This window comes from Capra hircus, chromosome 1 (genome assembly GCF_001704415.2).
Source record: "Capra hircus breed San Clemente chromosome 1, ASM170441v1, whole genome shotgun sequence".
In the NCBI taxonomy this organism is placed as follows: Eukaryota; Metazoa; Chordata; class Mammalia; order Artiodactyla; family Bovidae; genus Capra; species Capra hircus.
In genome coordinates this window covers 53,598,081-53,615,282 of record NC_030808.1, presented here as the reverse complement: position 1 = coordinate 53,615,282, position 17,202 = coordinate 53,598,081, and the positions used below count along the sequence as shown (strand labels likewise).

General features: G+C 40.1%; 1 protein-coding gene across 1 annotated transcript in view; it reads left to right on the top strand.

Annotated features, from left to right (window-relative positions):
* Nucleotides 1-17,202, top strand: part of MORC1 (MORC family CW-type zinc finger 1) — a 153,369-nt gene that overhangs the window by 115,787 nt on the left and 20,380 nt on the right. Inside the window, exons 21-23 of the mRNA XM_018050048.1 lie at nucleotides 9,076-9,145; nucleotides 11,380-11,446; nucleotides 13,784-13,945. Of these exons, the coding sequence (XP_017905537.1) occupies nucleotides 9,076-9,145; nucleotides 11,380-11,446; nucleotides 13,784-13,945 (299 nt within the window). The remainder of the gene's footprint in view (nucleotides 1-9,075; nucleotides 9,146-11,379; nucleotides 11,447-13,783; nucleotides 13,946-17,202) is intronic.

The following is a 17,202-nucleotide window of genomic DNA, read 5'->3' as shown; positions in this document are numbered from 1 at the left end:
TGATAAAAGTACTTTTTGTTACACACATGCTCTTGTTCCTCTTGGCACAGCATGTACTCAAAGTTGACATGATGCAAATTTTCTGACTCTAACACAAAACAGCATTTACCTTTTCCTATACCAGTATCTGTTGCTTTTCCATATTTTATAATAATCTTTCTTTCAGTTACTGCTCTGAATATCATTTGCTAAGGTAAGGAAAGAATATCTAGGGTATGGCTGTTTTAACTCAGGTTGGACCTGCCTGTTTAATAACCACAAACCATACTACCTTTTTGGTTGGACTGGCCTTAGCCCTTTTGTCCTCTGTGGTCATTTAAGTTTTTTTTTGCTTTGTACCTGGCCTTAGGAACACACTGACAGATGGATTCCTTTCATTTTTCAAAACCACAGACATTTAAAAAACTCAGTGGCCTCATCACCACTGACAGATGTATTTTGAGAATTTGACTATGGTGTCTCCAGGGTTTTCTCTGAAAGATACAACCTCCAGCATTTAGTTCAGAGTGTGGCACTTTCTGGGGCTGAAAAAAGATTGACGAGTAAAGGAATGAGTGGGTGGAACCATCTTCCAGTCTCAGCATAAATTAAATCCTTTACCAGTTGCACCTGATTAGCTCTTTCTGGCATCTTTCAAAAGACGCTGATGCCAGCCCAGGAAAGGCATCAACCAACTCTGAATCCCTGCGGTCATTGACAGGGCCTCTGTGGGGTAACACAGAAGCTGAGGAAGGTCTGGAAGAGCTGATGAGTTCCCCATGTCTAGGTTTATGCTCTATGGTAGTACCCCCAAGAAGCAACCCAAATCCAAAAACAAGCAAAAGACAACAATAAGTTTTAGCATCAGTACTGTATGACAGTGAAAATGAAAAGATGACTCGGTAACCCAAAAAAAAGATTAAAAGAAGTAAACAACTTGCATAGCTAATCCCTAAATCAGCCGCATTCACCCTTTAAATATACAAATTAAATATGTAACTTTTTCAGACTTATAACAGAAAAAAAATTTAGTAGGAAACTGCATTGATATTGCCATATGATTTCAGATGATTGAAGATGTGTTACTTTCAAAAGCAGGCCATCTCTTAGTCCATTTTCCTGGTTGATGATGTTACCATTGCCTCTGTAGGAGCCTGTATTGTCCTGTGATTGTTGCTGACGGTATCAGAAATTTCAGATATAGCAGCCCCTTTATGAGATAAAAACCAGAGCTGCCCCAAGGGCTTTGGGGGAAAAATTGTCTATACTCACCCTCTGCAGCATCATTCATCAACTCAGCGACAGATTGACAGACACAAAGACAATATGTGATCCCGCCCTTGACCTAGAGGGAAGTCTCGTGGGTGGATTATAATGAATCTAAATATTCAAATACCAGCTTGTGAACTGTCAGCAACCATACACCAATTTAAGACACATTTATTGAATCTCCATTAGGGATTTGGAAGGACACACACATATACAAAAACCATTATCTCTACCCTAGAGGAGCAGAAAAATTGGAAGACGATTTTACAAAACCATGAGTTAGCATTGTTTTTTGGAAAGGAGACGGACTATGAATTCTGACAGGTTGATCCAGGTTCACATTCAGCCCTACATGCCACATGTCAGCTGTATCAGCTCACGGTCTTCTGTTTTCTTACCTATAAAAGGGGAATAATGATATTACCTACTCTTAGGGTTATTATGAGAACTGATGGGATGATTTGTAACAGAATGAAAATAATTCTTTATATTATGAAAAACATTTTTAAAAACCACCTTTTGTAATTCCAAAGAAGGCAGTTGCCTTGGGTTGGGGGGGTGGGGGCAGGAGGTGGGAGTAAAGAATTCAAATTGAGAGAGTGGCAATGCAATGTGGAAAAGAAGCCAGAGCTGAAGAGTGACCCTGTGTATGTGGGAAGAGGTGGGAGGGAGGGAAAAGGAGGTAATCCCACAAGTAGAAAAACACTGGTGCTGTGGAACTGGAGAGTCTGGAGGAGAAGGTGTGTAGAGAGAGATGAGGCATCTAGCAACTGAAGAAGTAAGCTAGAGTGTTTTCATGGTAATTTTAAGCTGATTTTTGCCTTCTTTAAATGTTTCCTCCTTTTCTCAGCAGAATTTTCAGTAAAACCTGTCTATTTATTAATGCTTTGTACAGTTGGATTTGATTTTGGGAGATGGACTCAGGTGTTGAATTCTGTTTTGAAGTGTCTTGATAAGAATCAAGGCTGCTAAAAGGTTCTACTCTTGTCTGGGTCCCATAGATATGAAAATAATTAAAACTATTTGTCATTTACTTTTAATACTTCTTCAGGGAAAAGAGTATGTGCTAGAGCAAATTAAAAGAGACATTCTGGAAAGAGTGGGAGTTGTCTTAAAATGTGGGAGAGACTTACAAGAAAAGGAGGAGAGAATGTATTTCAGGTAGAGAGGACAGTGTGGGGCAAGGCATGGAGGCAGAAAGCTACCTAATGCTCACAGGGGATTCTGAAGAGAACTATTTTGGTTCTTATGGAGGATGCTTATTAAGAAAGACTGAAAATATTTCCAGATATCTTAGAATCACATTGAAAAGAGCTTTGAAAACCAGTTAAGGGTTTGTACCTGAAGGAGAAAGTAGTCAGGACCTAGAGCCCAGTTTTGAGAAGGAAAGTTGAATAGTGGAGATTTTCTCTAAAGAATTAATTATTTATGTTATGAAAATGTGATAGTCAAGCAGTACTGCAAAGATGAGAAACTAAGGATGAAAAAACCAAGTTGGAATCTTCTGCCTGGAGATTTTAGTACAGGAAGACAAGGGATATTGAAATATTATGAAGCAAAAATAGCGCAACCTGGAAAGGTGTATGGTAGATTAAACCATAAACAGTGATGACAGTTTTGAGATGGAAACCTGGAACAATGATGTCATTATAAATATAAAGAGGGCTTGACCAGAGGAATCTAAGTGGGCAAGGGTGGCACTGAGGATTTGAAATTTTAGCAGGGTCAGTGTCCTTAAATCAGTTGAAAATAACTCGGGCAAAGATGTGGAGTTAGAGTGGCTGATGCAGTGAAGCCATTGTTTGCATCAGTTCAGTCAGTTCAGTCGCTCAGTTGTGTCCAACTCTTCGCGACCCCATGGACCACAGCACACCAGGCACCCCTGTCCATCACCAACTCTCGGAGTCTACTCAAACTCATGTCCATTGAGTCGGTGATGCCATCCAACCATCTCATCCTCTGTCGTCCCCTTCTCCTCGGGCCTTCAGTCTTTCCCAGCATCAGGGTCTTTTCAAATGAGTCAGCTCTTCGCATCATGTGGCCAAAGTTTTGGAGTCTCAGCTTCAACATCAGCCGTTCCAGTGAACACCCAGGACTGATTTCCTTTAGGATGGACTTGCTGGATCTCCTTGCAGACCAAGGGACTCTCAAGAGTCTTCTCCAACACCACAATTCAAAAGCATCCATTCTTCAGCACTCAGCTTTCTTTATAGTTCAGCTCTCACATCCATACATAACCACTGGAAAAACCATAGTCTTGACAAGATGGACCTTTGTGGGTAAAGTAATGTCTCTGCTTTTTAATATGCTGTCTAGGTTGGTCAAAACTTTCCTTCCAAGGAGCAAGCGTCTTTTAATTTCATGGCTGCAATCACCATCTGCAGTGATTTTGGAGCCCCCCAAAATAAAGTCAGCCACTGTTTCCACTCTTTCCCCATCTATTTGCCATGAAGCAATGGGACCAGATGCCATGATTAGTTTTTTGAATGTTGAGCTTTAAGCCAACTTTTCCACTCCATTTTCACTTTCATCAAGAGACTCTTTAGTTCTTCTTCACTTTCTGCCATAAAGGTGGTGTCATCTGCATATCTGAGGTTATTGATATTTCTCCCAGCAATCTTGATTCCAGCTTGTGCTTCATCCAGCCCAGTGTTTCTCATGATGTACTCTGCATAGAAGTTAAATAAGCAGGGTGACAGTATACCGCCTTGACACACTCCTTTTCCTGTTTGGAACCAGTTTGTTGCTCCATGTCCAGTTCTAACTGTTGTTTCCTGACCTGCATACAGATTTCTCAGGAGGCTGGTCAGGTGGTCTGCTATTCCCATCTCTTTCAGAATTTTCCACAGTTTAGTATAATTTAACCCCCTGAAGTTTTATTTGAGGGATTGAGTATAGACAGAAAAATAATAATTACCAGGATGAGTTGGGATACCAGAAGGATGTCTAAATCAAGAGGGAAAAAATTCCAAGGGACTTCTGCATACTTCTCCATATCAATAAATGTTACCATCACTCATAGCTACTCAGGCCAAAACTTGAATTTCTCTCCATCTTTCACAGCCTGTACTTAACCTACCTACCGATCTTACTGACTCAACCTTCAAATATATACTCTGTTCTGTCACCTCCATAGCTACCCGCTTGGCCAATTCACTAACATCTCTCACCAGGACCACAATAATAGCCCTATACATGTTTCCACTGCTTATTTTTGACTCCACAGTGTGAAAATCTGAGTATCTCATCCAAAATACATCAGATTATGCTTTTGTCCTACTTACCGATAGAATCTCCTGATGGCTTGTTTTCGAGAAAATATTACTGAAGTATAATTGATTTAGAATGTGTGTTAATTTCTTCTGTACGGCAAGTGACTCAGTTATACATACATATATTCTTTGTCATATTCTTTCCACTGTGGTTTGTCACAGGATATTGAATGTAGTTCCCTCTGCTATACAGTAGGACCTTGTTTATCCACCCTATATATCGTAGCTTGCCTCTGCTAATCCCCAACTCTCAGTCCTTCCTGCCCCTGCTCCCCTACCCCTTGACGCACAAGTCTGTTCTCTGTGTCCGTGAGTCTGTTGTCTCATCCATATGTTCATTTGTGGGGTTATTTTAGATTTCACATGTAAGTGATGTCATATGTGTACTTGTCTTTCTGTTTCTAACTCACTTCACTTAGTATGATAAGCTCTGGGTCCATCCACATTGCTGCAAATGGCATTATTCCATTCTTTTTTATGGATGAATGATATTCCGTTCTTTTTTATAGATGAATGCTCTTCCACCACTTGATCCATTCATCTGCCAGTGGACGTTTAGGTTGTCTCAATGTCTTGGCTACTGTGAATAGTGCTGCATGAACATAGGGGTTCATGTGTCTTTTTAAATTTGAGTTTTGTCTGGATATGTGCCCAGGAGTGGCATTGCTGGATCATATGGCAACTCTGTTTTTAGTGTTTAAAGGAACCTCCATAGTGGCTACACAGGTTTACATTCCCACCAACAGTATGGGAGGTGAACCCTCTGATGGCTTCTGCTCACATTTAGAACAAAATGAAGTGCCCTCCAAGGCCCTGTATGACCTGGCCTCACCTCCTTTCTGTCCTCACTGCCTGCTACTCATTCCTTCTCTCGCTTCACTCTAGTCACCCTCATCAACCTTGGCTTCCAGCTCTATAAGTTTATTTTTCCTTCACGTCCTTTTCCCTTGTTCATAAGGCCTGGACTCCACAACTCCCCACCCTCAGCGACACACATGGATTTTCTTGACTTGCTTTTTAGCTCACTCTCTTTCTATGAATATATGGAGTATCAGTTACTGACCTAGATACTGGAGATACAGCAGGTAAAAATTAGGTCCTACTCCCAGCCTTCATGCTCCTTCCATTCTAGTGGGGGATCTGACAACAGACAAGATGCATAAGTAACCTCTGTTGCATGGTGGACAACGGTAAGTGCCTAGGTGAGAAATAGAGCAGAGGAAGGGGTAGGAAGTGTCATTGTTGGGCGATGAGAGTGAGAGCAGTTTTATATAGAGGGGGCAAGCAAGGCCAAGCTGAAGGAGGGTGTGTGAGGAGAGACTAGAAAAAAGTTGGGGGAATAAACCAATCCACAGCAAGTCCAAGACCTGGAAGAGGCGAGTGTGGAAGAGAACTGTGAGCCCAGAGAGGCCGCTGTATAACTTGATTCACTCTCCTCTCAGCTGCGTTATTTTCTCATAGAACTTGCAGAGTTACACAACTGTCATTTTTCTTATTTAGTATCTTTCTGCCTCGCTAGAAAATAAGCTCCACAAAGGAAGGACTTTGTTGTCTTCATCGTAGCAGCATCTGACCCATGCAGGAAACTCAACTTTATTGAATACATTAATGAACCAAAGGGAGGTACCTAGAACATAGCATTAGCTGTGAGAGAGTAAAAACAGGAAGGGTCTTGGAACTTGGCAGGAGGGCACAAACTGGCCTGGTAGCCTTCATGGGTCCTTGATAAGATGTTTGGGGTGGGTGTGGAGGGGCAAGGAAACGGAGAGAAACCAAAGTGATATCAACAGTTCTCAGGCTTCCTTAAGGACGGTTGAGAGAAAATTGTTACACAGTTGACTATGATGTGTTCTTTCTCCTCTCTCCAACTTTTTTTATGATTTATTTATCCTCTTAAATAGATACTTCACAAAACTGAGCATGTGGTATTATGCTGATCCTTTGCATCCCTTGGAGAACTGACAAATCCCACTCTACTCATTGTTAACATAATTTTAATTAAGGTATCTAAAACCTCTCGTTAAGACTTAACTGTAATCTCATTTACTGTGTGGGAAGTGTTATCTATTTCATGACTAGAGGTAAAATCTTAGGAAAGAGATATCCCCAGACTGCAGAGTATGAGACACAGTTAAGCCTAAGAGACTGGAGAACATTCCTATAATGAAATGATGTATGTGAAAGAGCTCCGCAAGTATCAAAGTATACAAATAGTGTCATTGAAAAAACAACTACATGTTTTCCTGTCTCAGCTTGAAAAAATCCAGACCTTCAAAACTACATTGTAAACAAACAAAAAACAGTTTCCTATGAACTCAGATATTTATACAGTGTCATTCAAAAAGAAATACTGTAGGCTGTGAATTATTTATCCAAAATATTTTAAACATTCCTATGCCAAAGAATAAAGGAAATATAAGAAAGGAAAAGAAGAAGTCTCTCCTGCAATAGAGATGGTAAAGCTTTGTTTAAGTAATATCTGGGCAAGGGGGGGGGTGAATGGACATATCTGATCCTCATGGAGACAGACCTACACATAGCAAGCTCAAAGCAGACAGCTAAATAATAAAATGCAAAAGTAATTTCAGGAGACTGAGTTAATAATACCACCCCCAAGAGTTCCTGCTGAGAGTCCTGCCATTTTTTTTTAAGCTTGGATTCTTTTATCTTGTCTGATTTCCATCATAAGGAGAGGTTACCAAAGAAAATAAACACATCTGAGCAGGATCATCATAGATTATTACAAAGTGGTTATTACTAAAGGCGTTAAGTAGTTCATTCCTCTCCTGAGGTTCCCTTGTGATTGCTGTTAACTGTGGTGGGAAATAGTGTGTGCTGCTTAAGTGAAAGTGTTAGTCACTCAGTCCTGTCCAACTCTTTGCAACCCCATGGACTGTAGCCTGCCAGGCTTCTCTGTCCATGGAATTCTCTAGGCAAGAATACTGGAGTGGGTAGCCATGCCCTCCTACAGGGGATCTTCCTGACCGAAGATCAAACCCAGGTCTCCCACATTGTGGGTAAATTCTTTACCATCTGAGCCACCAGATAAGCCCATGCTGCTTATAAAGTAGTCAAAAAAGATTCAGTTCAAAGGAGAGACGCTTAAAGTATGTAGATCTTCCTTACATGTCAACACATCAGAAGATAACCTTAAATTCTCTATTACATCAGAAATAAATAAGATATCCATTTTAAAGTCATTTTGCAAAATGAACGTTTGAAAGTATTTGCATTTTATTTACTTCCTGGTACATGAATTTATTCACAGTGGAAGAATAAAAACATTTTGAAATAGACCAAAGTAGCTTAGAATCAGTTTTATTTATTTCCCCTACCTGCAAAGCTTGCTTTCTCTTGATTTGGGTGGAATAGAAAATGATGGTGATGGACAGCCTCACTGCTGTTTTGTTGCTAGGTTACATGTGTGCCCATTTAACCTGCTTCCTGACAGAGCGCTGTTTCCCGAACACCGTGTAGAATACGTGCCTTTGTTTCCTGGGAGAGGAGAGAAGAAGGGTTGATAGCCTCTCTGTTCCACATTTGTTTAGTAGTTTAGAGGGGGCACACAAGGCGAAGGATACACACACAAAGGGTGAGCTCCAGAAAACTGACAGCTCCATGCCACAAACAGGTGATGTAGTCAGGAGCCTCATGCATCTCAGCATGTGTTCAGAGGTTTTCAGATCAAGGAGCAGACAGAGCTTTTGCTTTGCCTCCTGTCTTCTCCATATTCCTTTTTTACTGTCTTTGCCCTACCTTCTCACACACTTGAAAACACATGGAAGGAGCTTCTGGGTCTATTTTCCTGAGTGGTATAAACAAACTCATGCTTCCCTGGTGGCTCAGATGGTAAAGAATCTGCCTGTAATGCAGGAAACCAGGGTTCAATCCCTGGGTCAGGAAGATCCCCTGGAGAAGGGAATGGCTACCTACTCCAGTGTTTTTGCCTGGAGACTTCCATGGACAAAGGAGCCTAGTGGGCTACAGTCCATGGGGTAGCAAAGAGTTGGACACAACTGAGCAACTCACACCTATAAATAAACTCTCTCTCTACTCCTCCCCCCACCATCTCTCTGATCTAAAAAAGTGTAGTCCCAAAATGTAAATTTACAGCCTCCCCAGACTTCTCACTGCACTGATGTCGATTCATTCTCTGTGTCTGTTCTGTAGCGACCAGGGCTGGGACTGCCCTTCCCAACAGCAGAGGCACCATGGTTGCTCCTAGTGATCAAATACTTGGCCCATGTGTTACAGTCAACATGACGTCCACCTAAGATTTGGGTTTTTTAAAAATCTACTGCAGTGTTGGTAGGAATATAAATATTCCTTTGGAGAAATGATAGATGTAAATATGACATTTATAATGCAGCCATACTTGAGCTGCATGCCAGTATAATTTTTGACAACATGTATGTTTGTCTCCCTTCATAACATGTCCCTAAAGTATACTTTATGTTCTCTCTCTGATATGGGCATTGATGTTCAAGGTCATTTTTTCACCTTACAATATACCCTTTGTTTTGGTGCAGCTTTAAATAAAGAGCTTGTTTTTCAGATTTTAGATGAAAGTGACACTGATGTTCCATTGAAACAAGAAAAAAAGGAAGTTTCTCTTATGAAAAAAGGTAAAAAAAAAGAATTCAGTTTACATCTATTAGTTGTAATGTCTTGAGTTTTTTGCAGTTTGACTTATGTGACATGTCTTATGGTAGCAGTTTGGATTTTGAAAAATTAAATCTGTTGTTCCAGCAGTGGGAGGAGAGGTGATAGAGACTGAGTTGCCAACCTCCCGCATTTTGAAGGGGCCTTCCCTGCCTGAGAGTAATGCCCCCTGCATGACCTCACTGCCTAGAATTCCCAAGAGTGCACAGATGCCACCCTCCTCATTGAATTTTATTTAGAAATCTGCTGTGGATTGATATCAGGTCTGTCATTTTCAGAAGCTATTTTTGAAAATGATGATGACCTTCCTCTGTTTTCAATCATTTAGCTCTTTCCCTATTTTGCATGACTCCTCTGAGATCGCTAAGAGTAGTTCCACAAACACATTTATTATCCATGGGGTGTAATTTGTCTCAGATGAGAGATTTGACCTTTCTTAAAACATAAAGTTGCCGTGTTATAATTTTCAATCTAAAGACAATTTCCCAGGACAGAGAAGCTGGAAACAAGCTAGACTCAGAAAATTTTATTTTCTTTAGTGTTCATTTGTTATTATTACTAGAATTCATTATGTTCATATTATTGTTATACCATTGTCTCCTTTATAGTAATATTATGCCATTGGCCTAAACAGCAGAACTACTATTTTTTCATTGTCATCTTCTTAATCTGAAATAAGTTTTAAAGGCTTTCTTAGTCTCCTAAATAGGTCTCTGTTCATTTTGACTCAATCACTCCCAGTCATTTTTGTATTGATCCATGCCATCATTTCGTGTTCACCCTTAGATGTAAGCACTCTTTTCCTTTATACTTTGTTGCTTAGGTAACCTAATCAGTCATTCATTCACATCTTTATATTTGAACCCATTAGTGCAGGCCATAAGAAATCACACTTTTTCTTTTTCATCATAATTGGGATAATTTGCCATTATACAATCAAGATTTCTATTGTAAGAATCTCTTAATTTTAAAGCCAATCTTTTATAGAAGTTTTGAGCTATTAACATGCCTTCAAGTATGTGCCAGTTGGATTTCCAAATTGTAATAGAAAAATTGTTAGTACAATTTTGATCCTAAAATTAACATTTAATTTCAAATACTCATCCTGGATTTGGAAGGAACAAATTGTGAAATATTTTCAAATGACTGTAATCATGAATTAGTTGGCTATTAGGTTAAGAAATTTCACTTTGCATGCAGATCATGAGTAAAACCAACAGTGCCTGCAGTGTGCTTGGAAAACCTCTCTGTCTATTCTCTTTTATGTCTCCTTAGAGTAGTCAGGCAGGTCCTAACCATCTAAAACATTTCTTGTTGCTTTCCTGTTCCACTTGGCCTTCAGTGGCCTTGGACTTTGTAGCAAGGGTTTACTTGGTGGAACAATATCACAGTTATCACAAAGGATTCTAGAGTTAGATGGAAGAAGGACACGTTGACTTATTTCTTAGGCTCTCCCCAAGATCCTCTCGAAACCAGTCCAAGGGGTCAAAGCATATCAGGCTCCTCCGTCCATGGGATTTTCCAAGCAAGAGTGCTGGAGTGGATTGCCATTTCCTTCTCCAAGGGATCTTCCCAACCCGGGAATCGAACCCAGGTCTCCCTCATTGCAGGCAGACGCTTTACCATCTGAGCCATCAGGGAAGTCTCTGCTTTTCTATGGCCTGTTAACAAAGCACTCACCTCTCTGAACCTCTTGATTCCGAGGTTCCCTGAGTGAGAAGATGAACTCAATGATTGTAGGTCTCTTACTGCTTTAAAATCCAGCTCTCTTCTAGGGGCACATTTCTGATTGGGGTCTTTCAGGATGTCTTTGAGCCTGAACCCAAAGGAAGAGAGTAAGATACTAGGGAAGACAAGTAGTTGTCTGGGTGCAGAGGCTGCTGAGAGAAGGGACACTAAACAGTTCCAGTTAGTTATCCCGTGCACACCAATAACAGAAAATAAGCATCATTAGAAGTAAATTACAAAAAAACAAGCTACAGAGGCTCTCAGATTCTTGTACACTATGTACACTTTATTAAGAGGTTATTGTAAATTGTCTTGAGAAGATATTGGTGCAGTTTTACAAAAGAGTGTTTGAATACAAAGCCAAATTACATGCAAGTTGTTAATGAGCTGCTAACACTTCCTTTAGTTCACTCTTATGTGTGATTGCCAAAATGTGGTTATCTTCATTTTTGTCTATGTTCTTTTGAAGAAAAACAGGAGCTGTGCAGTGATACCCCAGAAATAAAGAGAAATTCTTCATCAACTAAATGGGAAAGGTGAGTGTACTGCAATTATACAAAATTCCAGGGGAGTACAATTATACTGTTGAAAAGTAATTATCAGTGTTTAAATACAAGGAGAAAGAAAATAATAGCAACAAGCAAAGGCAATTAAAAGTGGAACAGAATTTTAAAGGAGACAGGAAAGAATAGAATACCCTAGATTTCTTACTCTTTTCCCAAACCTTTTATTTTCTTTTGTGAGGATTCAGGAATGGAACAGGCGTAACTTCCTACTCATAGCAAGCAACTAATTCAAATTATTCTAATATAGTCAAAGAATGAAAATGTCATGTAAGGTATGACTATGAAATCATGACCAAGTTTTTTTTTTTGGTATGGCTTATAATCTTATTTCCATACATATATGTAAGTGTAATAATCATTGTATGCTACGATATTCTTGACATGAGGCTTTTGTCACATTTAAATGTAATCAGCTGAATATTTTGGCTGTCCAATAGAGGGAAAAAGTGTTTTCAAGGAAGCAAATTCTTGCCTCACTCTGCTCTGAAAGTATCTGTGTGTGTGGGTGTGTATGTGTATACACACGTTGTCTATGTGTGTTTGTGTATTATTTCATATATTACTTTTAGGTTTTTATGAACTTTTGGTTTTCTTCAAATAATCTTTGAATCATATCTCAAATATGAATGTTAGAACTATGATCCAGTTGAGAAAATCTTAATGGAAGAATCTTATCAAATTCATTTAGCAGTGGTAGTAATAATAAAGATGATTATAAAAACAGTGATAACTAGGTACCATCTACTGAGGACTTAATAACAGTATGCATAAATTCTGTGTATATCTTGTGTAATCTTTGGCACAGCCCTGTGAAGTAGGCTCTGTTATTATGTGGCAGGAGAAGAAACAAAGGTTCAGGGAGGAATGTGTGTCTTCTGGTGTAGTGCATTTTACCCTCCATGACAACAGCAGCCTGAGTTTCCAGCATCCCCAAAATGGTAAAGTAAAAAAAAAACTTTAAGGACTTCTCTAATAAAATTTCAGCATAAAGGAGGTTATAATTAATAAGTGCCAGACACTGTGTGAATGTTCTTTAATGGACAATTAAGCATTAGTTATAATGTTCTTAATCTTAAATGAAGTATCAGCTGAAGTTAGACAGTATAATTAATGCCAAAGAACTGTTGACAGTAGAAGCACTTTCCATTTGCCATAAACTATTATCCAATTTTTTTTAAAAAGACCCATATAGTGTGAATACAGGAAACTCTCTAGAGCTGTGGTCTTAATTCATGGATGTTAGCATGAAGGGATTACAAAAATCTCCTTTTCACTTGATAGACAAGACTCTGCATCATCTGGTCCCAACCTACCTACCCAGGTTTGCCTCCCATATTGTGTATCCCCTAGCCCTCTTAAGCATTTTTATTCTCATAATACTGAAACCTGTAGGCCTCATTAACACACTATACACTACTTCATGAATCATCATTGTTAGTTAATCTCCATGCTGCAGCCAGTTATCCTTTTAAAACGTGTCAATCAGATTATCTCCCGCCCATGTAAGAAACCCTCGAGTGGGAGCACCTGCTCTGCTTAAATAAGCTCCAGTCCCCACGCCATAGCCAGTACCTCTCAGGTCCACTCTGCGTCTTCCTGTGTGCCCCAGCCCTGCAGCCCCGGCCTTCTCAAGTATCTCTCAAAGACCCTACTTTGTTTCTACCCTAGTATCATTACACTTCACCTGAAACCCTCTTCCTCCATCAGATCTTGACTAAATATTTCTTTCAACTGACTTTGCTTTATTTCTGGACCTACCTTTAGCACCCACTCTCCCACAGGCTGGTGGCTCCGACTGTAAAGAATCTGCCTGCAATGCAGGAGACCTGGGTTTGATCCCTGGATCAGGAAGATCCCCTGGAGAAGGAAATGGCAACCCACTCCAGTATTCTTGCCCAGAGAATTACATTGACAGAGGAGCCTGGCAGGCTGCAAAGAGTCAGACATGACTGAAGCAACTAACATTTTCACTCTCCCACAGGCTAAAGTAGAACTTGAGTTTAAAAACTCCTTCCAACAAATAGGAGGCAAGTGGTAGATCACTGCTGTTGTTAAAAATAAAGTACTGCCAATTCTGTTTAATTGTGGTTACCCAAAAACCTTGAAACAAGATTTTTTAGGAATAAAACAGTATTCATATAATTGAGAATTGCTTTTTTATATCTGTGTAAATGACAGTTTTCAGCATTACATTTATGTCCATGCATTCATTTGTTACATATTAACACCTCATTTGTTGTGTATTAATAAATGTTTTTTCATTTATTAGATCTAATATGATTCCCACTTAGAAGTTCTAACCCTCAGCTTGTTTTTGCCCAGTATGCCAGTGGAAGATTTAAATCCAAGTTCTGGATACAAAGCCAGAGTTTCTGTGAGTGGTGGTTGTAAAGTTGCTTCTTCACTGACAGAATCTTCTCAAAGCACATCTGTCAAGGAAACAGTAAGAAAACTGACATCTAATTTAAGGTAAAGATGTTTACCTGCTTTGTTGAATTTTCTAAGCAGTGACAACTCCTGATTTTCTTTCTCTATTGAGTGGTGATATTATTGAGAAAATTCAATAGAATGACTTTATGATTTGTCTCCTGACTGCACTGATTTAGATATAGTGTGGGTTACATGTCATTTGAAATCAAATTATTGTCACTAACTGTCCTATTGTTACATGGTCCAGCAATCTAGTGGATGTTAGTTTTCTCTCCAGTGTAATAAAGAATCAGAATTTGTAAGGATAGAAGATAGGACAGAAAGGGCTATTAAAAACAAAGGAATGAGGGACATTTATCAGGAAGGGGAAAAAGAAAATTGTTACTGAAGTTCTCCTTCCTTCTTCCTTCTCCTCTTCCTCCTTCCCTCCTTCTCTCCCTCCTTCCCTTGTTTCCCTTCTTTTTTTTTTTTAATTCTGCCTCACTAAGACCCTAATGACATTATGGCCTTCTAAGAAGTCTTTTTTGTAGCTTTAGATGCTGAACTTATTGAGAGAAACTGTTTTACTTTTTGCTTCAGTGTAGAATCTTAACATTCACGGGCATGGTTAATGAGGGATTTAAATGTCTGGGTCTCAGTTCTCAAAGGATGGAGTTGTTGTTCAGTCTCTGTGTTGTGTCCAACTCTTTGAGGCCCTATGGACTCTAGCCTACCAGACTTCTCTGTCTGGGCTTTTCCAGGCAAGGATACTGGAGTGAGTTGCCATGGCCTCCTCCTGGAGTTTCAGATTCATGTCCATTGAGCTGGTGATGCCATCCAATCATCTCACCTTCTGTTGCCCCCTTTTCCTCCTGCCCTTAGTCTTTCTAAGCATCAGGGTCTTTTCCAGTCAGTCAGCACTTCGCATCCAGTGGCCAAAAATTGGAACTTTAGCTTCAGCATCAGTCGTTGATCTCCTTTAGGATTGAACTGGTTTGATCTCCACGCTGTCCAAAGGACTCTCGGGAGTCTCCTCCAGCACTACAACTCGAAAGCATCAGTTTTTTGGTGCTCAGCCTTCTTTATGGCCCAAGTCTCACATCTGTACTATCGGCAAGGATGGAGACATGAGTGTAAAGTTCAAAGTTCAGAGATGTTCCAAGTAGGGACCAAAGATAGGGGGCTTCACGATCAAGCCAAAGAAGTTACTATACAGAAGAATGCCCTCAAATAGGTGTCATATGAGAGGGTGGGGGTCAGGAGCAGAAACACCACTAAATTAGCACAGCCAGTTGGTTTGGTTGGGCTTCACAGACTGTGAGCAGCCTGGATAAGGTAAGAGACTTTTAGCAGAAGGAAACACATAGTGTGCTCTAGCTGGAATAGTATTTTCCCTTAGGACATTTTGACTTTCTTATCAGAGACTGACAGTCTTCCTGAAGAAGAGAGTTGGCAAAAAATGCGAACAGGTAGGAAGAGAAAGGTGAGGTAGGGCATATATATAGGGAGCCAAGGCCCCTACTCAGGCCCAGGACAGGGTCTAGGGTCCTGTGTGTGAAAGTGAAGTGAAAGTGAAGTCGCTCGGTCGTGTCCGACTCTTTGTGACCCCATGGACTGTAGCCTATCAGGCTCCTCCGTCCATGGCATTTTCCAGGCAAGAGTGCTGGAGTGGATTGCCATTTACTTCTCCAGGGGATTTTCCCGACCCAGGGATCGAACCCAGGTCTCCCGCATTGCAGGCAGACGCTTTACCGTCCGAGCGACCAGGGAAGCCCTCTGTGTGTGAAAGTAGACTGCAAACCACTGGAAGACATGGATGCCATTCTGTCGTTGCCCTGGGCTCTAGGGAAGTCTCTGTGGCAGCATCCAGGGCCATGGGGCTCTACTACATGAGATGAAGGCCCACCTGCTATCCTTTAGGAACATAATGACTAATGCCTATCCTGCCCCAGGTGAAAGAGGGAAGCTCTTGTTGTATGTAGGTGGATTCACTTTGGACTTTGCATCAGGACACATTTTCACTAATGCCAGTGGGAACCCAGTGACAAGTTGTTGACGAAGGAATGAAGTCAGAGTGCTGCGTTCCTGAACACTAAGTCGTGACCACCAGCTCTGCATGTTGCCTGGCTGGCAAGCTTGTACTAGCATGGGAATAGAACAGAGAAAACCAGACCTCAGGACAGGACAAGTATCACCCGATGATATGGTGGATGTCAGTGTCAAATTGCCATGGCCCACAGTCTAGTCCCTAAAGAATGGGATTCTCCACCCATTTTCTTGCCTTCTGTCGGTACTTGATCAGAAGTTTTATGTAAGATCCTCATCTTTGATGTTGGGTAGCCATAAATTTGAATCCTGGATTCTTACTAGTTATAAGATTCAGGCATGTCAATTGGTCCCTAAGATATGGTAGAATGCAATAAATTATATATGAATATGCCTGTGTACATTTATTTATGCAAATAAATATATGCATATTATTTTCAAATGTATGGACAATGTATATGACATGTCCAATGACTGGAACATTGCTTCAAGTGAACCAGGCCTTCTTGATAATAATAGCTATCATTTAAAAATCATTATTATTTTATTTTATTCATTCACTCAAGTGGTTTTTATACATTAGCTCCTTACACAAACTTACAAAGCTGATATTATTTTTAACTATTTTTTTTTTAAGTTAAACTGAAAAAGAGAAACTAGGGAATTCCCTAGTGGTTCAGTAGTTAAGACATTGAGCGTCCAGTGCAGGGGGGCCTGGTCTCAATTCAACTAAGGTCCCACATGCTACATGATATGGCCAAAAAGAAAAAGGGAGATAGAAACTAAGTAACTCTTGAAGTCACAGATCACAGATATAATTACACAGCTACCAAGGACAGGGCTGTGTTTGAGTCCAGGCTCCCTGATTTGGAATTTCATCCTCTTAATCACAGTGTACACACACACACACACACACACACACACACACAGATGTACACACTTACATACACACACACACACTTTTTGTAATACATATACACATACAGATACCACACATGCTTTGCCATCTCTACACTGTAAGCCTGGAGAGACTTGCCTGGTTGTCTTGTAGCAGAGTTTGGATGTACAACTATACATTATCATTTTCTTAATTTTTTTACTTGTCTAATTTTTGTTCTGCATCTAAGTGTATCATTACTGTTCATCTTAATGAGTTACATGTGATCAAAAAGGAGATGATCTGATTGAGAATACTAAGACTGTAAGGTGCATCCACTTCTATAATTAGGCATCAGTAGAAAATTAAAATTTCCCAGAAACCATCTCCCTAA